The 27,560-nt window shown below is 47.4% G+C and overlaps 1 protein-coding gene across 1 annotated transcript in view; it reads right to left on the bottom strand.

Moving 5' to 3' along the window:
• Positions 1-26,168, bottom strand: part of PACC1 (proton activated chloride channel 1) — a 32,195-nt gene extending 6,027 nt beyond the window's left edge. Inside the window, exons 1-5 of the mRNA XM_068541470.1 lie at positions 26,009-26,168; positions 21,792-21,888; positions 7,064-7,273; positions 5,494-5,645; positions 478-620 (exon numbers count right to left, since the gene is read on the bottom strand). Coding sequence (XP_068397571.1) covers positions 478-620; positions 5,494-5,645; positions 7,064-7,273; positions 21,792-21,888; positions 26,009-26,044 — 638 coding nt within the window. The 5' untranslated portion in view covers positions 26,045-26,168. The remainder of the gene's footprint in view (positions 1-477; positions 621-5,493; positions 5,646-7,063; positions 7,274-21,791; positions 21,889-26,008) is intronic.
• Positions 26,169-27,560: the final 1,392 nt, after the last annotated feature.

Genomic DNA, 27,560 nt, shown 5'->3' with positions numbered 1-27,560 from the left:
CTGCAGGGACTGAGTCACCCTCGCTCAGGCCCGTGCCAAAAGCACCCCCACGGCCCACGACATGAGCACTCTAGGCCCCAGAGGTGGCAACACACACGAACAGGAAATTTCATCCTCCTGCTAGAAATGCGTGGCAAACAGGCACTGAGCCCTCACGCAGGGCTGGACCCAGTTCCCGGACACCGTGGGGAGCCAGGCCCAGGGGAGGGGCTGCCCTCCAGGGGCTCACAAAACCCCGTCCTTGGCAGCCCCGGCCGGAAGCGGCGGGCCCCACCAACCTCCCTCCAGGACTCAACCAGCGCTGCATGTCGGAACCCCTCCAGCGGACTCGCCTGACCTTGTGTAGAGGCCCTCCTCCAGGCCAGTGGCTCATCCACAGCCCTGCTTCCCTGCACCCTCTGCCCCAGCCCAGCGATGGGCACGGCCGGAATGAGAGAATGAGTGTCGAGCAAGCCCGCCCTGAGCTCTAAAGGCCACCTTTGCAGGAACTCCTGGAAAGAAGAGAAGAGGAGGTAATCGATGGCGCTGAAGTCCTCGCTGCTCTGGTTCAGGCGGAACTGGAGGAAGACCAGCTCCCGCTTCTTCACCTCCCGGGGCCCCTTCACAATCAGGGCGGATTTCTGTGGAGACAAAGGCCAGAGTCTCAGCCGGGAGAGCCGCGTGGGTGCTGACCTCGCCTCGGGCACACAGGGCTCCTCGCCCCACCCCACGCCCAGGAACAGCGTCTGGACCAGGCCCGACGGCAACCTGTCCTCCCGCCACGAGCCTCACTGGCTGGCCGTGCCGGGGAAGCTCTTTATTTAGAAAGGGTACTAACTTCCATCTGGTATAGGTACAAGTGTTTTTTTTCCAGTCTGTCACTTTCCCATTAACTCTGTTCTAATGCCATTTGTTATATGAAGTTCTAAAGGTGATGTAGTGAAATTTGTCAATCTTCTTCATGGCTTCTAGATTTTGCTTGCTAAGGGAAACCAAAATTATACCAATATTCTCCTGTATTTCTTCACAGCACTTTTTAAAAAACTTTTTTACATTTAGATACACAATATGCCTGCCATTCAGTTTTGTCTACGGTATGAAATAGGGATCTCACTCTCACTACCCAAACAGTGGGCAGACGCAGGTTTGACCCCTGAATGTTTACTCATTCTGGTATCTGACTGGGCAGGTCCCCTCCACATCACTGCCCACCCCATCCACAAACCTGGCAGGGTTATTTTGTATACATGCTCTTCTCTTTTTTTTAATATATTTATTTATTTTTATTTTTGGCTGCGTTGGGGTCTTCGTTGCTGCGCACGGGCTTTCTCTAATTGCGGCGAGCAGGGGCTACCCTTCGTTGTGGTGCGCAGGCTACTCATTGCAGTGGCTTCTCTTGTTGCAGAGCATGGGCTCCAGGCGTGCAGGCTTCAGTAGTTGTGGCTCATGGGCTCTAGAGAGCAGGCTCAGTAGTTGTGGCGCACGGGCTTAGTTGCTCCACAGCATGTGGGATCTTCCCGGGCCAGGGCTCGAACTCATGTCCCCTGCATTGGCAGGCGGATTCCTGACCACTGCACCACCAGGGAAGTCCCCACATGCTCTTCTAAATGTACTTTAAAACCAGCTTGTTAAGTTCCATGAAAAAATTCAACTAGGACTTTTAACTGTGATGATACTGGATTTACAGATTAACTGGGGAGAAACATCTTTACATCTACTTTTATAAATACTCTACCGAGATTTGAAAAGAGTATTCTGACAGGTACAGTGTTATAACATGCACTTACTCTAAGTTTATTAATTGTGCCAATTCAATGCTCACTTCTTATCCTTACTACTTTCTGTCTGTTTGAACTGTGAATTTGAGAGAGGTGTTAGTAACACTCTAAGGTGATAGTATTTTTTATTTCTAACAGGTTTTGCCTGAGGAATACAAAGGGTATGCTGTTTTGCACATAAAAATTTATGACTGTTAAGTCTTAGTGGGGAGAAGTGGAGTTTGAACCTCTTGTCCACAAAAACAGCCCTCTTTTAACCCTTTGCATCTGGAATTCCATTTTAACTGACAGTAAAACTGCCACTCCACTTCTTCTGGTTACGGCTGCATTTTCCCAAGAGATCTCTGTCCATCTGTTTATTTTCAACCTTTCCATGACAGGTTAAGTGGCAGCAGAGAATGCTAACTGTCCCCAGTTTCCATTATCCACTTCCTCCTGCAGAACCGGTGCTGCTTCCCCAGTTGCAGATTTTAGCAGGATATAGTCGCCCACTGGAGGTGCATTTCTGGCCTCAGATGTGGCCATGGGACGAAGTTCCTGGAATGAGCACAAAAGTGACTCACACAGTCCCACGCCAGGCCCTCAGCGGGGAACTGCCCGCCCTCACTGCTCACCTTCCCGAGATCGGGCAGTGCACACGTGCTGGTGGATCAGCCCTGACCCCGAGGACCGAGACAGCGCCCGGGGATGGCAGAGTGACAGACAGAAGCCTTCACTGGCCATCCTGTGAGGCAGCCCTGCCCGCACACACAGACGTCCCCCGAGAAAGAAACAGACCTCTCTTATCTCAGCCGCTGTGTTTGTCTGGAGTGTTTGCTTTTGTACAGGAGCTTAGCCTGTACTCTGACCAACATAAGTTGTTTTCCAGAACTGGAGTGCTGAAGGAACAACCACCTGAAGTTAAGGCATCAACTTCACATTTGGACACCGGGAATATGGCAGGCGGTGAGGAAACAGACATGGGTCCTACAGGCTGGAAAGGTGGTGACCCTAATTGCGCCAGAGTAAGGCATTTGGTAAAAACTAACGAGATTTAATTGAGGGCACAAGAAATAAAGACTAGAAAATAAATGAGAATCTGAAGATTGATGAAGCAGGACCAGATGAGCCCCTTGGCTGGGATGCTTTCACGTGGACTCAACAGGATGTAAACAGCCAGCAGCTCACGTTTCTGCAGACATCTCACTGCAAATAAAGGGGCTGCGGGCAGCAGAAGGATAAGGACTGTTCAGCCCCCCAACCTATACAGCCCAAAGCCGCGGGGCCCAAGGAGTGCCTGTTTTCTAGTGTCCACTCCAGACGTGGGCCCAGAAGATCACAGCCAAGGCAGGCTCTCCCAGTGGACAAGGCCAGGGCAATCCAGGACACAGGAGTCTCTGCCAAGGTGCAGGCCCTGCCACCCGCCTCTACCTTCCTCCCAGGGGCCGAGGCAGGACACCTCACAGGTCCCACCCAAGGGGCTCCATCAGGCTTCGGGGGGCGGCTATGCTTCCCGCTCTTCCCTTTCCCTCAGGAGCTCCACTGAGCCCCTCTGCTCCTCCTCCACGGCTCTGCACTGTGTAGGGAGGGGACCCGGTACCCAGGGAGCGGGTAAGCTCTCTCTAGTTTGCGGCTGTGGACGGCAAGGAGCCCCAGTGGTGAAGACTGCCCGTCACCCAGGGCTGGAGGCAGGTAACTGCAGTCAACTTAAGTTTTCATGGAAATGACTCCCCTTTTGTGCCCTTACTTCATGGGTTTCTATAATACTTAGTTAAAGTATGTAACTATTATAACAGATACAACTGGCATGAACAGGTTTGGGACACAGGGACTCCTAGGTAGCGTACTACTCAATGGGGAGCCGAGAGGAAAGACGGCCGGAGAGCCTGTACCTGCAGTGCCATCTAAGCGCGCACGGGCATCCAGTCGGTACACAGGGAACGGAGAGAGCGGGGAATCCAGACAGACGGCGTTTGTACTGTATTATCTAGCTCTTCATTAAAATTTTTAAAAGTTCTTTTCCTTTTCATTTAAATTAGCTTCCGTTTCCCCGGAGTCCTTTCTGTTTTTTCCTCTCCATCCTTTTATGTGGTTGGTTTCATGTAAAAGTCTAGTGGCCCTTAATTCTCCATTCTTCTTTCTGAGTGAAGGGTTAGGCTGACTAGTACAGGTCTGGGCTGTGGGTTTCTTCCTAAAAGGCCCTCTCCCAGGCTCGCCCTTGCCTGGGGCTGACTGTAAGGGCGCTCAGAGGCAGCGAGCAGAGAAGGCCAGCAGGCCAGGCACTCTGCGTACTTCTCTCCTGGGAAGAGATTCCTTTCTGATGGCTCTCTCCTCCTTCCATTGTGGACGTCCCAGCTCAAGTTCTGCTCTGTTTCTCTCTGCTGGCCCAGTGCCCAAGCAGGGAACCTCCCCTTAGCTTAGGTAGAGAATGGCCCCAGAGCCTTTTCCCCAGAGCAAACACTGTCCCCAGCAGCTCTGCGTGCCCCGGGAGGGCTAAAAGCCTGGCAGGCGGTCCTGTAATTATTATCCTGACCTGCCCTACAGCAGCCCGGCTCTTTAGTGTGCTGACACAGAGCCAGCAGTTGGAAGGAAAGCTTTCACCTCTACAGCAGTCCTCTCCGGCGTCTGTTTTAGGGCATGGGTTTTCTCTGATTTTGCTCCATCAATCTGACCCAATGTGCTATTTATATTTTACACCAGTTCCTCAAAATTTCTGGTCCTCAGATGATACCCGTCCTTGGTTTGCAGGGCTGTTATCGATATTTTATCTTATTCTATTTTTTGCAGGAGTGAGAATCATTTCAGCAGGATTTTAGAGGAGGAGGTCTAGAATAAATATTAACGAAAAAGTCTTAGTGGGATTCTTTCATCTCAAGGCCCACCTGTAGCTCCTCATCACCCAAAGGAGCAGGTCCTGCTCCACGGCAGACACACACGCTTTCCTCATTTGGCCGGTACTTCTGTCCACAACTTCACCGCCCACTGCCCTTCTGGGGGCACCTGGCCCTCCAGCAACACCCACCTGTGGAATTTTGCTCAGAGGCACAAACAAACATGCTGTTTCCTCCCTTTATGCCTTGGTTCAGAGTTCCTCTGCCTAGAAAACCTTTCCTTCCTCTCTTTGAGCTGGAAAACTTACTCAGCCCTGTTCAATCTTTTTGGAAACAAGGATATGGGATGAAAAGGAGAAGATGTAAATATACACGAAATTCCTTCCCTGCCTCCAGAACCGTGCAGATGCTGCTTCCCCGCCGCCGTCCACCCCCCGGCTGAGCGGAGCCGTGGGTGACGGCAGGGCGGGGGTCCTTGTTCCCGGACCAGCGCTCCTTCTTACACTGGCATAGTTATTCCAAAATACGGATGCCTAGGCCCTGCCCCCAGGAACAGTGATTCAGGTGGGCCCACATGGAACCCAGAAACTTTGCTTTCAGAAGGGATCCTGGCAATTCTGTCAGGCAGTCAGCTATGGGACCCACTTGGCTGTGTCACACCAGCCTCACCCTGCAGCCCGCCACCCTTCCATCCAGGACAGGATCTTATCACTTTGTCGGGAATCCCGGAGGGTCACTCAGAGGAGGCCGAAGGCCCCACTGCCCTCCCTGAAAGCAGGTGAGCCAGCCGCGGCCAGACTCCACTTAGGAGTGTTTGCCAGGGGCCGAGGGCCCGCACCGCGGCGGGGGGAGGCCACCTGGGGTCCTCAGGGTGCGAGGCCGACGGAGCACGCTGCCCAGACCCAGCTCGGGGAGACGAGAGTTACCAGGGTCTGATTGGAGAAGGGGTCTGTGTAGTTGATCCTCTGGGTGGTGCAGTTCATGTCTCCTGGCTGGCCGGGGCTCCTCAGAGGTGGAATGACCTCGTAATGGTGCTTACAGCTGAGCAGCTGGGCCTGACCGGGGTACAGGGCAATGCCTGGGGGACAAACAGGGAAAAGTGAACGGTCACAGTCCCTCACCACACCCCTAAAATCATGTCACATATATTTTTTCGCACCCGCCAACCACCTAAGTTTAGGACTCCCTGGATGACTGCAGACGAGAGAGAAGAAAAGTGTCACAGAGGATGGGGAGCTACACACCCTGCCCTCAGAAAGCCCTGCTCTAATGGAGGAGACAACTGCCCTCTCTGTAAGCCCCTCCCGGCCGGGGATGCAGCCTCCCCAGTGCCTGCACCAAAACCCGCCCCGCTTCAGAACCCTGCTCCACACCCTCCAAGGAGGCCTCCGAGACCAAGCCAGGCACTGCCAGGCCCCCCGCACCGCCGCCCACCCACAGACCCACTGGGCAGCCCTCGGCTGCGGGAATCCCCAGGTCTCATTCCGTCTCGCCTCTCCTGCCCAGACTGGGAGCTCCAAGTGTGCAAGTCGCAGCCCCAAATCCCTCCCCCTCCCCCAGCCAAGGCACCTCGTTCAAAGCTCTAAGGACAGCAGCTGTTCAAACCTCAATGGCAGAAACACTGAGAGCAGCACGTGGCCCCAGACACAGGCAGAGTCAGACCAAGAGACCAGATAGAGAGAGTAAAACCCACAGATAAAGAGACAAAAGCAGACAGAGAAGAGAAACAATCACGAAACAGGCAAAGACAGGCAAGAGCACTGGGACCAGCACACCTGTCGAGAAGCCCCAGGCAGAGGGACCTGAGACTCCGGCTCTGCCCTGTGAACAGGCCATCCGAGGTCACTCGGGGGCATCCTGTGGGCAGAGCCTGAGCTCACAGAGCTCACACCTCCCGGTCCACTCCACGCTGCCAGAGCCCAGTGCCAGCCCCACCGGCCTGGAGCAGACAGCCCGCTCTACGGCAGAGACAGCCCCTCACAGGGACAGGAGAGGTACGGATGATGTGGCCTGGGAGCCCCTCTCCAGGCAGGGCCCCGCCCACCTCTGGATGGCCTCGCGTCCCTGCCACCTGTAACTCCCACTTCTCCTCAGCACTGGCCTCTGGCTCCAGCCAGGCTAGACTCATCCTCTCCAGAGAAGCCCTCCGCCTCCCTACGCTCCCCTTTGCTCCTGTGGACCCCCCTCCCAGAGAAGCTCTCTTCCATTTGTCAAAGGCCAGCTCATATCCTGCCACTGAGCATAAGCATTCCTTGCCCACCCCAGTCCTGCAGCGACCACTCCAGGCTCGGTCCACCTCCCTCCTCGGCACGTGACACTCTGCTGGGTACCAACAGCAGCTCTTGGGGTGCATAACCCGCACCTAGACTGTGCTCGGACTCCTCTGCCCTGTCCGTGGTGCCCAGCACGACGCCAGCGGTGCAATGGCAGCTCAGGGAGTATTTGCAAGTCGATGCCCCAGACCTGGGCCTGATGTCTGCCTGGGGCAGGCTCTACCTGGGGCGTCGTAGCGATCCACCTCCTTGTAAGACACCGACATGACAGGGTGCTTGAGTTTCTCACGAAAGTCCGTGATGGTCTGGTAGACCAGGAAGACGGCCACGGCCATGAGCAGCAGGTAGATGAAGATGAGCAGCACCGAGAAGACGTTCTTCAGGCAGGCCTTGCTAAAGCGGATGCTGCTGCAGGCGGACTCGCTGTCCAGGGCTGAAGGACAATGACACACACGTGATCCAGAGGAGGTGGGCAACCTCCAGGCCCACGACCTGCTTTACCAAGGAGGCGAGGTCGCCCACACCCCCAACCTCCCCACCTCAGCCCTCACATCCGAATCACAACACGCGGCCCCTTTCGACCTTCACCACACACCTGCTCTGCCAGGAGGGGGACCCTGAGCTGAAGGAGGCGCCCCTCTAGAGGGACAGACAGTTACAACCCAGCAAGGGAGACGGCCCCAGCCTACCTCTCTGGCCCCATCCCCTGACCACTCCACTCCCCCAGGACCAGCTGCACTAAACAACTGTTCCCAGTGTGCCCTCCTCAGCCCTGGAGCCCCTCACACCCCAAGCCTGGCCTGAGGCACTGCTACTGCTGACTCCGAACTCATCCTTCAGGGTCAGTTTAGAAAGGTACTTCCTCAAGGAAGCCTTCCCTTACCCCATAACTTGATTTGGGCACCCCTTCCTCAGTGCTCCCAGGGCACCCTATGTCCACTGTCATCACTCTGCAATGTTACTGTCTACATGTCTTTTTATCCCCCTAGGCTGTGAGCTCCATGAGAGCAGCAACAGGGCCAGTCTTGTCCATACTGAACCCCTAGCCCTTCACGCTGTGCCTGGAATAGAGCAGGCATTCTGCAATTAGATGGTAAATGACTGAATGTGTCCCGATGCCAGCCCCTCCCCAAAAGTCCTATGTTGAAGCCCCAACCCCCAATGTGACAATATTTGGAGACAGGGCAGTTAAGTAGGTAATTGGGTTAAACAAGGTCATAAGGATGGGCCCTAATCCAATAGGACTAGTATCCTTATAAGAAGAGGAAGAGCCCAATGGCATTTTTCACAGAACCTGAACAAAAAATTTTTTACTTTGTATAGAAACACGAAACAACCTGAATAGCCACAACAATTTTGAGAAAGAAGAGTGGAGCTGGAGGAATCATGCTCCCTGACTTCAGACTATACTACAAAGCTACAGTCATCAAAACAGTATGGTAGGGGCACAAAAACAGAAATACAGATCAATGGAACAGGATAGAAAGCCCAGAAATAAACCCACACACTCATGGTCACCTAATCTATGATGAAGGTGGTAAGAATATACAATGGAGAAAAGACAGTCTCTTCAATAAGTGGTGCTGTGAAAACTGGACAGCTACATGTAAAAGAATGAAATTAGAACATTCTCTGACACCATACACAAAAATAAACTCAAAATGGATTAAAGACCCAAATGTAAGACTGGATACTATAAAACTCCTAGAGGAAAACATAGGCAGAACACTCCTGGCCATAAATCACTGCAATATTTTTTCTGATCCATCTCCTAGAGTAATGGTGTAAAAAAAAAAAAAAAAAAAAAAAAAAAATGGGACCCAATTAAACTGAAAAGCTTTTGCACAGCAAAGGAAACCATAAACAAAATGAAAAGATAACCTATGGTCTGGGAGAAAATATTTGCAAACTACGTGACCGACAAGGGATTAATTTCCAAAATATACAAACAGCCCATACAGCTTAATATCCAAAAAACAAACAACCCAATAAAAAATGGGCAGAAGACCTAGAGACATTTCTCCAAAGAAGACATACAGATGGCCAAAAGGCACATGAAAAGATGCTCAATATCGCTAATTATTAGAAAAATGCAAATCAAAACTCCAATGAGGTTACCACTTCACACCAGTCAGAATGGCCATCATTAAAAAGTCTACAAATAATAAATGCTGGAGAGGGTGTAGAGAAAAGGGATTCCTCCTACACTATTGGTAGGAATGTAAATTGGTGCAGCCACTATGGAGAACAGTATGGAGGTTCCTTAAAAAACTAAAAATAGAGTTACCATATGATCCTGCAATTCCACTCCTGGGCATATATCTGGAGAAAACTCTAATTCGAAAAGATATATGCCTCCCAATGTTCACAGCAGCACTATTTACAATAGCCAAGACATGGAAGCAACCTAAGTGTCCAATCAACAGATGAATGGATAAAGAAGATGTGGTAAATATATTTATACAATGGAATACTACTCAGCCATAAAGAAGAATGAAATAATGCCATCTGCAGCAACATGAATGAATCTAGAGATTATCATATTAAGTGAAGTAAATCAGAGAAAGACAAATATCATGGTATATCACTTATATGTGGAATCTAAAAAAACAATACAAATGAACTTATTTACAAAACAGAAATAGAGCCACAGACACAGAAAACAAACTTAGGTTACCAAAGGGGATACTGGAGGGGGTGTGGGGTGAGATAAACTAGAAGTTTGGGATTAACATATACACACTACTATATATAAAATAGGCAAACAACAAGGACCTACTGTATAGCACAGGGAACTATACTCAATATCTTGTAATAATGGCAAAGAATCTGAAAAAGAATAAATAAAAAATATATGTATATATAAAACTGAATCACTCTGCTGCACACTCGAAACTAACACAACATTGTAAATTAACTATATTCCACCCCCCCAAAAAAAAAGAAGAAGAAGAGACACCAACGATGCATACACACAGAGAAAAAGTCACATGAGGGCGTGACAGTGGACAGAGTTCAAGGCTGGCAGAGCAGTCAGAGAAGGTTAGGGGGAAACCTGAAAGGGAGGGAGCCACATAGGGTAGTCAACTCCCAAATCTGCAAATGAAATATGCTCAAATTCTTGACTGGAGACCTCAGGAGGGCCAGCAAAAAAGCAGCAGCTGGAAACCGAAAGATTTGAGTGGAGATTTCAGCTGCTGCTAATGCAAGGAACACAGGAGATTAGAACTTGAGTCTTGTCATTTTAACTACCTGCTAAGACAAAAATTCTTCAGAGGATCATAAGAGAATCCAGAACCTCTATAACGTGTCATTGATAACGTCTAGTGTTCAATAAAAAAAATCACTAGACATGCAGAGAAACAAGAAAATGTGACCCATACTCAAGGAAAAAAGCAGTATATAGAAACCAATGCCAAGATGACCCCAAATGTTGCAATTAGCAGACAGGAATTTTACAGCACTTTAAGGATTTAAAAGAAAATGTAAGGATAAGGAATGAACAGAGGGGAAATAGAGAAACTGAAACTGTAGAAAAGAACCAATGGGAATTCTAGACCTGAAAAGAAAAATAAATAAAATGAAAAACTCACAGCATAGTCTTCAAAAGCAAAAGATGACAAGAAAAAAAAGTCAGTGTAGTTGAAGTTAAATGATCCAATCTAAAAAAAAAAAAAGATTGAAGAAAAAAACTAACAGAGCCTAGACAACTGTGGGACAATATCTAGCAGTCTAACAACATGTAACTGAAGAGAGAAAATGGATCGCAAAAAGTATTTGAAAAAATAATGGCCCAAACTTCCCAAAACTGGAGAAAAAACATCAATTTATAGATCCAAGAAGCTCAATACATGCCAAGCAGGATAAATAAGAAAACCAATCCTACACAAATCATAGTCAAACAGCCAATGCAAAGGTTAAGAGAAAAATCTTGAAAGCAGCTAGGAAAAAAAAAAGGCATATTACATACAGGAAATTATATCTAACGATAGGTTAACTTTTGATCAGAAATAATGAAGGCCAAAAGACAATGGAACATCTTTAAAGTACTGAAAGAAAAAAAATTCTGTCAACTGAGAATTTTAAAATTCCAGCAAAACTAACCTTCAAAAATGAAGGGGATAAGGTTATTTTCAAACACAAAAGCTGAGAGAATTCATCATCAATAGACTTGCACTACAATGCACGCTAAAGAAAATTCTGAAATGACACTAGATGGTAACACTCAGATGTATAGGAAGGAATAAAGATCCCTGGAAATGTTAAATAGGTAGGTAAATATAAAAAGCTATTTATATATTTTTAAAATTTTAGGCTATCTAAAGCAAAAATTATACAACGATATTGTAAGGTTTTCTAACTCTTGGGAAAGAAGGAACAGAGAAACAACATATAAGACAAATAGAAAATAGCAAAATGGTAGAACCAAATGCAACCATATCAATAATTACTGTAAACGTAAATGGACTAAACACTCCAATTAAAAGGCAGAGACTGTCAGCCTGGATTAAAAACTAGATCCAACCAAATGATGTCTGTAAGAGATGGACTTTAAATACAAAGACACAAGAGTATTTGCTCATAATTATTTCATTTTCTTTTATTTAAAAGCACAAAAGCAAGAGGAGCACAGAACTTTTAAATGTCCTAGGTTGACAGAGAGAAGGAAACCATTCATTCTTTACTTCTACAAACATACAACAAGCGTCAACTCTACATGCAACACTTTGTGCTAGGTGCTTCAGAGAGATACCAAGAGAGAAGGATTGATGGTTTGTGCTACAAGTGCTACAGGATTCAGAAGAATGTGAAGATGTAAAATGTGAGATTTCCTTTTCTTGGAGGGATGAATGGGGAGTGCAGGGCTAAGGGCAGAGATCAGCAAAGGCTTTGTGGAGGAGGTTGCATTAGCCCTGTCCCTAAAGCACCAGAGGATTTTGAGGAAGAAATAATTTGGTGTTCATTATTCACTTGTTTTGCGAACTGAAAGATCAGATATCTAGGCCAGTGGTAGAGTAAGAGCTTGGTCTCCAGCCCCAGCTCTGCTACTAAATATAACTACTCTGTGACCCAGGACAGTTACTTAATGCTCCTAAGGCTCACTTTCTTCATGTGAAAAGGAAATAATCATTTCAATTTTCTAGGATTTCTGAGAGAAGCAAATGAGAGATTGTTGTAAAATGCACTATAGAGTGCCTGCTCAATGAATTACTGTTATTGGAGACCCAGAACGTACCCTCTACCCCTCAAAAATTGAAGCCCTCAATGATGAAGATAACAAAGATGAAGAGCATGGAACGACAATGTCATAATAATTAACTAGAAAAAATATATGCTGAAGATAAAATGGAGGTGGGGCAGAATACAGTGTCTTTCATATAGTAGTCATGTAATGTTTCCATGTCTGTTAAATGAATGAATAACCCAAATAACAGATGAACTAAGTCTTACAATGCTTACTAGCTACCCTCAATTGGTCAGAGAATACTAGTGTATTTCAGGCACAGAAAACTATAAACCAACTGGTGTGCCTTATTATTTCTGGTAAAATAGTTTAGAAAATTCTTACTTTACAGGAATGTCAATTCCCAGAAGTGTCTGTGTGGTTCCTTCAGGCTGTGAAGAACAGGTTACTGTTGACAATGGATGTTTACTCTAAGAGGAACCGGGAAGCCCCAAGGAAATCCCTTGGGCAGCTGAGAGTGAAGCCAAGGTACCAAGCAGCTCTAGCTCTCCAAAAGGAATTAAAGCAATTCACTTTTTCAACTTCCTTTGTCTCTGATTCCACTTTGGCTGCTTATTGTTTAGTAAGTCCCTAGTGGGACTGTGTCAATTTCTGCTCCCTCACAGCTCTGCCACCTGCCTTCCCGCTGTGTTCCTCCCATGACCCTGTTCCACTTTACTCTTGAAGTCCCTCTCTCTGAGTTTTACATGCAGACCCCCTCCTGGAGAGTATCCTGCATAGGTTACCCCATTAGGCACATCTCAAGACACTGCCCGTCTCCACACCCAGCCTGTAGATGGCTTCCCTTAGCTCAGGTGCTGATCCCTGATCAGTCACATGTAGCTTGGCTGCAGGGCCACAGGACCCAAAGTACGGTGGTTTGTGCACAGGCACCTACCCACAGCTGTTTTGCTTGGAAGGCACTCCCAGCCCCCATGGTCCATGTGAGACCACAGGTTCACTTCAAAACATGGCAGGTAAAAGCATATTCACTGTCATGAGCTGCTCATAACTGCAGTGGCAACAGGTTTCAGGTTGCTACATTCTAAGGGGGCTTGAAAAGATCACAAGATAAAAGTGAAGGAACTTCAAATGACTGAATTGGGGTGTAACATCTGAATAGAATTTTTAAGAGTTGGTAGGGACCTGAAAGGCTATCTGGTCCAACCCCATTCCGTGTGCAGTGATCCTGGTCCCACAGTCAACAACTGGCACAGAATGAGGGTCCTAGAGTCCTGACTCCTAGCGCATGCTCTTCCACCACATGACAGTAAACATTACTCCTTAAGATTCAGTTACTAATGATGACAAAAGAAGACCTGATTGAAAAAACATAACTTCAAAACAAGCAGAACATTTTTAAGGTAAACTGCATATTATGTCTAGGCTGTACAACATGATGAAGATGAACAATGACAGGCATCTGTGGGCAGGGATCTCCTCTATCACAGCCAGAACAACATGATTTGAAATGTTCTGCCTTCATGATGCCTTTGGTTAGGGAAAGAGATGACTTTCTCCCTACTTATTCTCGAAACTTCAAAAAAAAAACCTAACTTAAGGCAAAAAGGCAAAAAATTTAAGGCAAAAAACTAATTTAACAAAAAGGTCACATGACAACTGCACCACCTGCATTTGTTTGGCAGGGGTACCTGGACAAATTGCTCTCATGGGAACACGGGCCCAGAGTCTCTTCTGTTTCATTCACAGAAGCCAGGTTTAGCCTCTTCACAGGCCCTTCACTGATCCACAAATTGGCATGTAACGTAAATAAAACACTGTAGAATTGTTTATCATCCACACGTGCTATATGTGACACTCCGATTCTAAAAGTAGACACCGTTTCATTTTACCATTTTTTTAGAAAGGTGCTGGATATTTGAGAAAATGTCCCACGCACTCTGCAGTCAGAAAAACCAAACTCTGGCTTTTTTTGTGGCAAGCAGGATGAATGTATTTTAAAAGTATATGTCCTTTATATATATGCAAAGTCACAGTAGTAGAAGAGAAAAATAATGCACAAGATTTTCTGGGGAAAGGTAATTTATGAGTTTTGTAAAACCCATGACAGAATAGTTTCAAAAACCCAAACTTGCCCCAGAATGTAAGTCAGGCCATTAAGAGGATATGTAAAACATTGTGGGACCTTTATTTACAGGAAAGGAAACTGGCTGATTACCGCAACCCTGCAAAACTCCACCTTGCAGAGAGCACTGGGCTAAGATGCATTCAGATTGTGAAGAAGAAATGACTTCTTTATCTTTTTTTCTTTTTAGTGATGTGGTGGGTTTGTTGTTTTAATTTTGTTTTGGTTTTTCTGTGAGATATAATTTACATACCATAAAATTTACCTTTTTAAAGTGAATATATTTAGTAGTTTTAAAAATATTCACAAGGTGTATAACCATAACCACTATCTAATTACAGAACGTTGTCATTACCCAAAAAGAAACTCCACACCCATTAGCAGTCACTCCACCTTCCTCCTAGTCCCTGGTAACCAATAATCTATTGGGTAGGCCAAAAGTTTCCTTCAGTTTTTTCCGTAAGATGGCTCTGGTAGCACTTAGTTGTCTTTAACTTCGTTCAAAACAATTTTGTTAGATTGTATGTGAGAGCTGTCATATCAGCGTGCATTTAAAAAAAGACTTATCAAAATTTGTGAATTTCTGTGTAGTCATTTTAATATTGAAGATGGAAGAAAAAGAGCAATATTTTCAGCATATTATGCTTTATTATTTCAAGAAAGGTAAAAACACAACCGAAATGCAAAAAAAGATTTGTGCAGTGTATGAGAAGGTGCTGTGACTGATTGAACATGTCAAAAGTGGTTTGCAAAGTTTTGTGTTGGAGATTTCTTGCTGGAGGATTCTCCACAGTTCGGTGGACCAGTTGAAGTTGATAGCAATCAAATTGAGACATTAATTGAGAACAATCAACGTTATACCACGCTGAAGATAGCCGACATACTCAAAATATCCAAATCAAGCACTGAAAATCATTTGCACCAGCTTGGTTATGTTAATCGCTTTGATGTTTGGGTTCCACATAAGTTAATCCAAAAAAACCTTCTTGACCATATTTCCACACGCGATTCTCTAACGTAATGAAAACGTTCCGCTGTTTTTTTTTTTTTTAAGATTTATTATTTATTTATTTATTTATTTTTGGCTGCATCAGGTCTTAGTTGTGGCATGCGGGCTCTTCGTTGCAGTGCGTGGGCTTCTCTCTAGTTGTGGCGTGCGGGTTTTCTCTTCTCTAGTTGTGGCATATAAGCTCCAGGGCGCGAGGCCTTTGTAGTTGTGCTGCACGGGTTCCAGAGCGCACGGGCTCTGTAGTTTGCAGCACGCAGGCTCTAGTTGAGGCGCGCCAGCTCAGTAGTTGCAGTGCACGGGTGTAGCTGCCCCGCAGCCATGTGGGATCTTAGTTCCCTGACCAGGGATCGAACACGCGTCCCCTGTATTGTAAGGCGGATTCTTTGCCACTGGACCATGAGGGAAGTCCCAAATGTTCCGTTTTTAAAACAAACTGTGACGGGCGATGAAAAGTGGATACTGTACAATAATGTGGAATGGAAGAGATCATGGGGCAAGCGAAATGAACCACCACCAACCATACCAAAGGCCGGTCTTCAGACAAATAAGGTGATGTTGTGTATACAGTGCGATTGGAAGGGAGTCCTCTATTATGAGCTCCTTCTGGAAAACCAAACGAATAATTCCAACAACTACTGCTCCCAATTAGACCAACTGAAAGCACAACTCGTGGAAAAGCATCTGGAATTAGTCAACAGAAAACACATAATCTTCCAACAGGATAACGCAAGACGGCATGTTTCTTTGATGACCAAGCAAAAATTGTTACAGTTTGGCTGGGAAGTTCTGATTCATGTGCCGTATTCATCAGACATTGCACCTTCGAATTTCCATTTATTTCCATCTTTACAAAATTCTCTTAATGGAAAAATTTTCAATTCCCTGGAAGACTGTAAAAGGCACCTAGAACAGTTCCTTGCTCAAAAAGATAAAAAGTTTTGGGAATGTGGAATTATGAAGTTGCCTGAAAAATGGCAGAAGGTAGTGGCACAAAAGGGTGAATACATTGTTCAATAAAGTTCTTGGTGAAAATGAAAAATGTGTCTTTTATTTTTACTTAAAAACCGAAGGCATTTTCTGGCCAACCCAATACTTTCTCTTTCTATGGATTTACCTATTCTAGGCAAGTCACATAAATGGAATCATATAATATGTAACCTTTTGTGTCTGACTTCTTTCACTTCACATGTTTTCAAGATTCGTCCATGTTGTAGCATGTACCAGCTCTTCATTCCTTTTTATTGCACAATAATATTCCATTCTGTGAACATACTATTTTAATTATCCATTCATCAGTTGATGGACATTTGTGTTGTTTCTATGTTTTGTCTATTATGAGTAATGCTGCTATGAACATTCATTACAAGTTTTTGTGTGGACATAAGTTTTCATTTCTCTTGGGTATATACCTAGGAGTAGAACTGCTGGGTCATATGGTAACTCTATATTTAACCTTCTGAGGAACTGCTGTGACTATTTTTCACAGTAGCTGTACCATTTTACATTCCCACAAGCAACGTACGGGGGTTCTAATTTCTCTGTATCCTCACCAAAACTTGTTAATCATCATCTTATTGATTGTAGCCATCCTTGTAGGTATGAAGTGGTATCTCACCGTGGTTTAGATTTGCCTTTCCCTGACGACTAATGATGTTGAGCATCTCTTCATGTGTTTATCGGTCATTCAGATATCTTCTTTGAAGAAACATTACTCAGATTCTTTGCCCATTTTTTAATTGGGTTGTCTTTTTATTATTGAGTGTAAGAGTTCTTTATATATTCTAAATACAAGTCCCTTATCAGATATATGATTTGAAAATTTCTCCCATCCTGTGGGCTATCTTTTCACTTTCTTGATAGTATCCTTTGATGCACAAAAGTTTTTCATTTCGATGAGGTCCAATTTACCTATTTTTCCTTTGGTTGCTTATCTTTGTCTATTCTATTAATATACAACTGTTTCCATGGAGAACTGATTGTAATGACTAATTAACTGTTTTCCTCAATGTGATTACATCTCTGATGTAATAAACTGCTTATTCAATTAGCATGTCTGGTCTCATCTCTCCCTTTGAAAAGAATAATAAGTGGTTGTGCTTCCCCTGATAGAGAGGCAACGAACAGACTGAGGCTTTTACCACATTATGGTAAGGAATCCTTTATCTCAGAGAGTAACAGTGGGAACATAACCCTGGGCGCTAGGTGCTTAACTCGAACCTCAGCTGCTAAATGCTCGGCAGCCTCATACTGTCTTCCTGTCTTGCTACTCTTAGTTCCAGGCCTTGCATTCAACTCCAGCTCCACCTCCTCTTCTGGCCTCCCAAGTGTGGACATCCTCTGAGGCTCAGTCTCCATGGCCCTCTCCTGCTCATTCCACATTGTGTCCCTGGCTTTCTTCCAGGCCCCTAAACCACCCACTACGGGTCCTGTCTCCTGTCAATCCTATACCTCTCACTGCCTCTAGGCCATCTCTAACCAGGCAAACCACATCGACTGAAGCGTGGTGTGTGCACCACAGATGAGCATCTTGTCTTCCAGCCACTTGCCCCTCCGGACTCTATCTCTGTATGGTATCAGTCTCCCACTCACCTGGCTTCAAACCTCAGAGTCTTCTTTGGTTCTTTCTTCTCCCCTTCCCCCCACATCAAAGCAGCCTATCACATCAGCCTTCAGCCTTTGACGTGGCACAGTTGTCTCGCTTCACCTTAATCCAGGCCCACAACCTGCCACACTGATCTTCCTAACATGCCCACTCCACTCCTTTTACTGCTCTGCTCCAATCCCTTTAAGTACTGCCTGCCCCCTAGAGAAAGTCCAAACCCCGACACTCAAAACCACCCCCAGTCCGACCCAGCTGAGCTTTCCTACCTCACCTCCCTCTGCTTCTCCTACCAACCCTCTGCTCCAACCACTGTGCCACCCACCGATTCTGAAACACCCTATTGTCATTCCCATCTCTACGTGTTTGTGCACACACCCCTCCTCCCTGGCCAGCCCTTCTTTTTCACGCATATATCACCCTCCTTCAGATTCATCCCACTTCCTTCACCAACCAGCCCTTCTTCATTCACTCCTGAGGCACCTGTCTCTAGCATTTCTTTGGCCCTCATTCATTCATTCAAGCTGGCTTACATGAGATGCCTCCCTGCTCCAAATCCCCACCTCCCTCTCCCGGGGTACCAATACACACTGAGCACCTACAGAGGGCCAGGCACTCTACCAGGCACTGGAGTTACAATGGGGGTAGTGAGGGGACAAACCTTTGTGCCTCACAGAACTCAGAGGCAGGGCCTAGGGGCTGACACAATTAAAGAAAGAATTATAGTCAATAAATGGACACTCTCAGCTGTGCTAAATGCTACAAAGGAAAAGTACTGAATGCTAGAAAGCAGGTAACAGGGAGAAAAAGACCCCATTAGGTAGCTCAGGGCAGGCTGTGTAGAAGGAGGGCAAGTTCTTCTTTGGGTAACCTGCCTTCTCTCTCCACATGGCCTGAGTTCCCGGAAGTAGGCCATGCCTCACTCACCTTCTTCGTGGTGTTAGCATTGGGCATAGAGGTGAAGAAATCCATGAGTGACTCTGGTGGAGGAAGGGGAGGATTTTGGAACAAGAAAGCATCTCATCCAGGAACAACTGAGCCAGAGTCAGAATACGTTCAGAGACAGCCCTGGGTTCAGTTTGAGCCCTGCTACTCATTAACTCTGAGCACAGTACTTAACCTTTCTGTGCCCCAGGTTTCCATCTATAAACTAGGACTAACCGCCTCCCTCAGAGGGTGGCTGGGAAGATTACGGGATAAAGTATATAGAAAAAGCCCTACCCAGGCCTAGTAGAGGAAAGCACCTCATCAATGGTGGCTGATGTCATTACCATTATTTTTATTATTCTTAGGGGACTCAGAGGCAGGAAATGAGCTCTGAAAGTTGTATACCAGGTCATCAAATTCGGGCCAAGTCACTACTGAGACCAGCCAAGTGGGCTTCTGAGCACTGGATTGTCTATGGTCTGAACAGGAGATGCGCCCAGGAGAGTTTCCCCAAAAGCAGGGAAGGCTCTTTGCCAGCCAAAGGAACTACCCAAAATTTGCTCTACCTGAGGTCTGGCTGCCTGCTCTGACTGACCTCAGGCTTTGAGGCCCCAGGAAGCTGAGGCAAAAGAGAGGCTGCCAAGGTCGAAGGTCATCATGGCCACTTCCTAATTTGCCTGGCATTTATCTATAAAAGGAAACACAACAGGAAACTTCATCTTTCCAAGTCTGGCCTCCCCTCCTCTTCCTGCTGTCACCATCTATTCTCTTCTGATTGGGGGCAAGAGGGCAGTGCAGGGTGCAGTAGGCAGAATAATGGCCCACAAAAGATGTCCACGTCCTAAATCTTGAAGCCTATAAATATGTCAAGTTACATGGCAAAGATGGGATCAAAGTTGCTAATCATCTGACCTTAAAACAGGGAAATTATTCTGGATTATCTGGATGGGCCCAATGTAATCACAAGGGCGCTTTAAACATGGAAGAGGGAGGCAGAACGAGGAGATGTGAGAAAGACCTGAAGATGGAAGAATAGACATGAGCCAAGGAAGGCAGGCAGCCTCGAGAAGCTGGAAAAGGCACTAAAATGGATTTTTTCCTGGAGACTCCAGATAGGAATTCGCCTGCCGACACCTTAATTTTAGCCCAGTGAGACCCATTTTGGACTTCTGATCTCCAGGACTCTCAGATAATAAATCTGAGCTGTTTAAGTCACTAAGTTTGTGGTAACTTGTTACACACACAATAGAAACTAACATACAGGGCTTTCCAACAGTTCTCCCTGGGACCTTAGGGCTTCAGGGGCAATGCCTAGAGTGAGAGTGAGGGTAGTCATGCTACGACCTTTTACACATTGGGCTTTAATAGAAGGATGTTTAAGATATTTTTTAAAAATCATGGGTGCAGTAGAAAGAGTCTGGGGTCAGACAGAGCTTGATCCAGTCTGTCTGTTGACCAGCTACATGATCTTCCCACACTTCATTCAGCCTCTCTGAGCCTCAGGGCCTCATCTGGAATCATGAGGATGACAGCCTCCCAGGGTTGTTTTGAGAATTAAATGGGCAATGGGGATGACAGAGCCTGGCAGTCAGTAAACATTAGCTGCCCTTCCTGCCTCCTTCCTTCTACAAAGTCCTCTCTAAGGATTAGGCACAATCACAGAATTTCCTATCCCATTCCCCTCCCCTACAAATACGGGAATCCAGAGGAGCAGAAGCCCACCTCCCTCAATCCACCCAAGAAGCTGGAGTCAGGCTGGGACTCCATTCATTCACTCACTCACTCAATGAATCCTTATTGCATGGCCAGGGCTGAATGGGGGGCAAAAGGGACTGTCTCCACCCTGGTGGAGTTTACGGTCTAGTAGAACAGACAGACACTAATCAAACAGTCAGGCAAACACATATACCATTCCATTGGCGACAGCTGCAAGGGAGAGATGTGTAGGCTACAAGTGACGGGGGAGGTGATCTAGCCAGGAGGTCAGAGAAGGCTTCGCAGGGAAAAAATGAGTGAGCTGAGAGCTGAAGAATGATTACGCATTAACAAGGTGACAAACGGAAGAGAATTCCAGGCAGAGGAATAAAACTGCAAAAAGGCACAATGGTGGGAGGGAGGCCCGAAGTAAAAGAAGGCCAGCATGGCTGAGGGGCAGGGAAAAAGGGGAAGTAGGGAAGGAAGGAAAAACGAATGACTTTTGGGTTCAACTGGGTGGTGATGGTACCATTCCTGGAAACAGGAGACACTGGAAGAGGGCGAAGCTGGCAGTGGGGAGACCATGAGGTCAATTCTGGACATGTGGAGTTCAGGGGACCTTTGGGACATCCTGGCAGAGCCACCATCTGGGAATCTGGATATACAGGATATGCGAACAGGTAACCTCTGGGCCAGAGATATAACCACGGCAGTCACGTGTGAGCAAACAGTGACTAAGGCAGGGGAGGGGGCCTGAGTGAGGTCACCTGCCAGAGACTGAGAGAAGGGGGCCTCTGAGAAACATTTAACACCCAAGAGCTGGAGGGTGACTGCAAAGGAGGCTGGCAGGAGTGACCTGAGAAGTAAAGTGTCGCATCATGGAAGCTAAGGGAGCAGAGCGTATCCGGGATGAAGAAGTGGTTGACAGTATCAAACATTCCTGCAAGGCTCTACAAGACGCCACCTTACTGATGGGACCACCCAGTTGGGCGACAAAACCGGGGAGGCCTGATGTCCGGGGATGAAGCCTATCGGATAATCACCCAGAGTGCCCTGGGAAGCGACCCAGCTATTAGAGGCTCAACTGCTGACAGCGTCCCTGGGAAAAAGGAACACAAAAACAGAGACCCAAAGTTCTTGTCATTGTATCCAATGGCCTGGCCTCAGGATCTGGCTCAAACTACAGGACAGAAAAGAGCAGATGCCGGCTTGGACACATCCTCTGTCCAAAGGCTGGTTAAATATGTATAGCTCTAAAACGAGGGCAGTACTTGAGATCCGACACCAGGCAGGGGCTGCGCCTCCGACACAGGTCCCCAGCTGGCGAGGAGCCTGGACCGGGGCCTCCAGCTGCAGCAGTGGCTCAGCACCGTTTGCTGGCACTTCCACCCCCAGCGCTGAACCCACTTACCTGGTAAGATCCCTGGACCCTGGACTTTGACCGCCTCCTTTTCCCGCTCGTCCGCCCGCTCTGAGTTCTCAACCACCTGATCCAACTCCTCACTCAGCTAAAGGGAGAAACAAAGAGGGCAAGGAAGTCAGCTACATCAGCTTTGCTTTTCTGGACTAGAATAAGAAAGCAGAAGCTGTTTCTCACTTAACTGTCATCAAAAAGAAATCACATGATATAGGGTATGTTATACCAATTCTACAGATTAGCACACTGAAGCTCAGAAAATTCAAATAACTTCTATGTGTTAGTTTCCCAGGCTGCGGGAACAAAGCACCACAAACTGGGTGGCTTAAAATAACAGGAATTTATTCCCTCACAGTTAGGGAGGCTAGAAAGCTGAAATCAAGGTGATGGCAAGGTTGGTTCCTTCCGAGGGCTGTGAGGAAGAACCTTTTCCATGCCTCTCTTCCAGCTCCAGATAATGGCCAGCAACCCTTGGTGTTCCTTGCTTGTAGATGCACCCCATCTCCGATCTCTGCCTCCATCTTCACATGGAGTCTCTGTGTCTCCACATGGTCAATCTTCTTATAAGGACATCATTCATACTGGGTTAGGGCCCATTCTATTTCAGCATGACTGCGTCTTAACTAAATACATCTGCAATGACCCTATTTCCAAATAAGGTCACTTTCTGAGGTGCTGGGGGTTAGGACTTCAACATACCTTTTTGGGGAAGACAATTCAACCCACAATACTTTCCATGGCCATAGAGCCAAGAGCAAAATCCAAGTTAGCCTAGTTCCAAAACCCATGCTCTTAATCACTTCCCAAAGGAGGAGGAAATGCAAGCTTAGAGTCTGCTGAGGGAGCAGAGAGAACAGAAGTTGGTGTCAGAGCTAAAGTCCACCAACTCAGGCTGCAAACGGCAGAACAAAGTGGGGAGGGCAGACCATCCAGAGACAGGTGCTGATTAGCAGCCTAATAGCAGGCAACCTCCACCTCACTTCATCAGAGTTCTCACCTGTCAAAGGGGGACAATGATACCATGATAACCAACAAGGTTCCACAGCATTAAGGAGAAAAGCAAGAAACACCAAGACCAGAGTTCAGAGGAGGACCTATCACTGGATCGGGAGGTGAGGGAGGGGATAGACTTCCCAAGTATTTTCTTAGGCTCACAGTGTCAACACTTAAGGTCGCAGGACATCGTTAAAAATTCATCTCTAAGAAACTTGAGTTAAAACAAAGCTCTTACGTATCTAATATTCTTCCATCTCCTTCTCCGTGCCTCTGCTCCTGTCCTTCATTTATTTATTTTTAACATCTTTATTGGCGTATAATTGCTTTACATTGTTGTGTTAATTTCTGCTATATAACAAAGTCAATCAGCCATATGTGTACATATATCCCCATATCCCCTCCCTCTTGCGTCTCCCTCCCACCCTCCCTATCCCACCCCTCTAGGTGGTCACAAAGCACCGAGCTGATCTCCCTGTGCTATGCAGCTGTTTCCCACTAGCTATCTATTTTACATTTGGTAGTGTATATATGTCCATGCCACTGTCTCACTTCGTCCCAGCTTACCCTTCCCTCTCCCCGTGTCCTCAAGTCCATTCTCTACGTCTGCGTCTTTATTGCTCCTTCCCTTTAGAATCAGGTAAAGCCCCTGGTTTAAAGCCCTGAAGCCCAAAAGAAAAGAAAACCAACATGTGAAAGATGGCTAGGAGGTTAGAGAAGACACCATGAAACGCAGGCCCACAGTGGGAAGGAACACAGATCAAGAGGTCCCCAGGGCTCTTTCCCTTTTGCTGGCCAAAGGGCAAGGAGGATGTTAGTCCTGGGAAGGCCCAGTGTTCTCTGATCCAAGCCTCGCACAGGTTCAGCCTAACCCTAACACACTCCTAACCCAGTTCCCCTCCTGACTACCTGCAGCCATAATAAACACACCTCCTTGCCCGGCCCTGGCCAAATTCTCAAATGCCCCATCCTGCAAAACCAAAATCTACCCCCAGCAAAGAAACCTAACTCGGAGCTAGGTCCACTCTCAGAATGACCCATACAAGAAAGATTCAGGAGGCCTCCTTCTTCTGAAGAAGGTGAGAGACAGGGACTTCAGAATGGGCCACTAAAGAAAGTAAGGGGAGGGGTCCTTCCAGTGTCTTCCACCAACGGAAACTGAATCCACCCTTGGCCTTACCCCTGCAAGCAGGAAAACTGCCTATATTTTAATAAACATTTTAGGAGCCCTGCTAGGTAAGGAGATAATGCAGGTTGCGTGTGAATGGTGAGGGACATGGTCCTGTAAACAAGGACCTCAAAGCTCCCCAGAAGCAGGAGCAGCCCACATCCTGTTAATAAGAACTAGCATTCACGGAGGGGTCACGACTGCCAGGCACTGAGCTGAGCACTTTCACAGACCAACTCATCTAATCCTGTGAGATAGGGACTATCATTACCTTCATTTTGCAGATGAAGAAACTTGAGGCTCAGAGAAGTTAAGTAACTTGACAAAAGTCACACAAATGGCAAGAGGCGAGGCAGGATAGGAATGCGAGCTTTTTGACTTAAAAGTCCTAGTATCAAAAAAAAAAAAAAAAAAAAACAGTCCTAGTATCTACCCACTATGCTCTATTCCCTACAAACCTGAAAACTTTCAGAGTCAAGGAAAGACACAACTCATTTCCCAGGATTCCCCCACTGCCTTGGGTACAGAATCTAGGGGCCACAGAATCCACAGCACTGGTTAAAATCCATCAGGCTCCTTTTGGACAAAGGAAATGGTAGGAGAAATACAGAAATTTGTCCCCAAGTCAGATTCTAGCCCAGATCCCACACTACAAAATGGCAAGCCTCAGGCAAATCTTATCTGTCTTCAACTTGGCTTCCCCTTCTACTACAGGGCTAAGGCATCTGCTTTATATACTCCACACAGTATCATTTACAAAGGGAGAAATGTACATCAGTATTGATCAGTATTGATCAAGACAGCAGCAGTTCACATGAGAAGGACTGGCAGAATGATAGACTCGTCTGGGAAGTGAGACCCCTATGGAGCATGTGAGATTTGAGATCCCTCCTTGCACAATAGGGGGAATTTTAACCAAAGGAGTTTGAGAAGGGGTTAAAGAAGAAGAAATGGTGTGAGCATAGGCATAGCAGGAGCACGTTTTTAATCGGTGAATTTCCAGTGTGGCCAGAACCTAGGTGGGTGAGGAGATGACGAAGGTAACAGAAGATATGGCTGCAGGGCTGTGAAAGCTTGTAAGAAGTTTGGACTGTTCTGGGTAGACCAACGGCAGCATCAGGTGTATGTAAAAAGGAATGCTCGGGGATCAAGGCAGGGCCCCCGAAAGAATCTGCCCAGCATGGGAGACACCAAAGGGAGAGTTGGTTAGAGCAGACTTGGGGACACAAACCTGAGGATTGAGGATATGGAACTGCCTGAACTTGCCAAGGGAGGGGAGCACGGTGTGGGACACAGGGGAGGGAAGAGAACTAGAGATGACCAAGGTTTGGGACCCTAGAGGAGGAGAAGGAGAGCAGTTCACTAGTGTCAGTAAGAGTCAGCAGGAGGAGCTGGTCTGAGGGAAGAGCTGGAACTGCAGCCTGCAGCTCAGGACAGACAAGAAGGAGACAAAGAAGTGGAAAGTGAGAGTTACAGTCGTGGGAGGAGGTGAAAGTGGAGACAGAAACGGAACGGGGCGAGAAGCAGCTCTGTTGGTGAAAGCACATTTTCAAAGTTGGTTGGCCATCAAAACGAGCTGTAATTATCGCTATCGTTAGCAGCTGCAGGGCCCACGAGGCCTTGGGCGTGGAGGGGGCTGATGCCCACGCGCCTCTGCCCAGCTGGGAGGAAGGCGCGGGTGCTTCCACTTGTTGCAAAGAACCTCGGCATGGGGGGCGGGGGGCGGGGTGGAGTCCGCCCGGCGGACCGCGCTGCTGCCTGGATCGGACGAGGCTTTAATCATTCACCTGATGGTTAAGGGTCGAGACTCCGGGGCCCCGGCTCCATCCTTCTGCCAAGCGAAGGCAGCATCCGGAGGAGGCTCGGCGTCCCGCTTCCTTCCTGCTCCGCCGCAACTCAGCACGCGGGGACCCCTCCTCCGAAGCACTCACCGCTACTTGGAGGCGGGCTCTGCCCGCCCGGACGCCCCCCACAGCCCAGCCGCCCGGACCCCCGGGACCCGCTCTGCCTCACAGGAAAATTTGCTTTCGCCCCCGCCCCTGCCTTGTACCTCTTGGTAGGATGTGGAGAGCTCCTGGCGGATCATGGCACTGACCGGACCTAAGGCAAACCTGAGCCCGCTGCGATCCCCGGGAAGCAGCTAGGCGAGCACCGCAACTGCAACGCCGAGATCTGCCGGCTCTCCGAGGCGAAACCGGTTCGCAGGAGCGGCTTCGAGACAAGGCGGGGCGGACTCGGCGCATGCGCCTCGCCCTCGCCGCAGCTGGAGCCGCGAAAGGGTTGCTGGGAAATGTAGTTCTGGGCGTGAGGGCCCCACTCAGCCTTCCCGGGGTAGCGAAGCCTTTGAGTTACCCAGAGCCAGGCTTAACCCGCGCGTTAGACGCACGTGCTTTCCTCTTCTCTTACTTACTCTCTTTATTGAAGGGGGAAGGACGGAGAAAATGAGTGGAAAGTGGAACAAGGGGGCCAAGTCAGACAGGTAGGAGATCCTAATCTATAATTGAAAGAGGAAGCTTGGCCTTGTAGTTTATAACCATAGTAAGTATCTGGAGAGCACTTTATATGTTACGAAGCACGTTCATGCCCATTATGCCTTTCATCCTGCGAGGAACCCTGTAAAGAGGGCATTTTTCTCTCTGTTTTACAGATGAGGAAACTGAGGTACCTTGTTTCAGAAGGGATGGGGAGAAAGCCATGAACAAGTGAAGATTATTTAATCCAGGAACAGACGACAGAATCCAAGTTCTTTCCATTATTCCTGGGGCAGACACTTGGAGTCAGGACCTCTAGATTCTTGTCCTGGCTCTGCCCCTCTCCCACAGGTCTTGTAATACTCTGAGCCATCCTCTGTTCAACTTAGAATGCAACTGCTAAACCCTGCCCTGCTTCACAGGTCCTTATTTGAGCCAAAACAGGTCATGCAGCAAAACCCAAAGGTGCTGTTCACAGTAGCAAAAGCCTCCTGCCGTGAATGGGGTGGAAAATTGGGTGTTTGCCCTGTGGCAGGGTGGACCCACATCGTCCCCTCTTCCCGCTGCCTGAACAGCTGTTCTGTGTGGCTGCCCTGGGCTGCTTAGTAGTGAAGCAGATAGAGGTTGCCTATGCCTTGGTGAATGCTGCTCTGTGTTCCGGGCAGCTGCAACTCTGCAAACCCCTGCACTCAGGGCCTCTTCCCTCCTCAGTGGCAACCACAGTAGCACCAACCACATCAGAGCAGGCTGGACCTTCAGAGAGTTGGTACTGGGAGGCCTCCACCACCTCTTCTGACCACCCTACCCCAGCCCAGACCCTCTGCTCTCACATCTATTAAATGGGACAATATATATAGCACCTAACACATAGTAGGCATTCAGCAAATGTTTGTTAAATTTATGAATGGAACACTTATTCCATCCATTTCAGTTAACAGTTGCTTACCAAAACAAATAAACAACAACAAACAACTCATTAAATTACTTACTGCTTTACTACAAGGGAGGTTGATAGAACAAGTCACACAATCATAGAAATTTAGAACTAGAAGGAACCAGAGAAATCTAGTCCAGCTCTATCGTTCCTCTCTACTCTTTGTTGGTATGACCAAACTGGAAAATTACGGGCTC

This window comes from Eschrichtius robustus, chromosome 3 (genome assembly GCF_028021215.1).
Source record: "Eschrichtius robustus isolate mEscRob2 chromosome 3, mEscRob2.pri, whole genome shotgun sequence".
NCBI classification, from domain to species: Eukaryota; Metazoa; Chordata; class Mammalia; order Artiodactyla; family Eschrichtiidae; genus Eschrichtius; species Eschrichtius robustus.
Note: the sequence above shows the minus strand (reverse complement) of the source record. Positions and strands in the feature narration are given on the sequence as shown.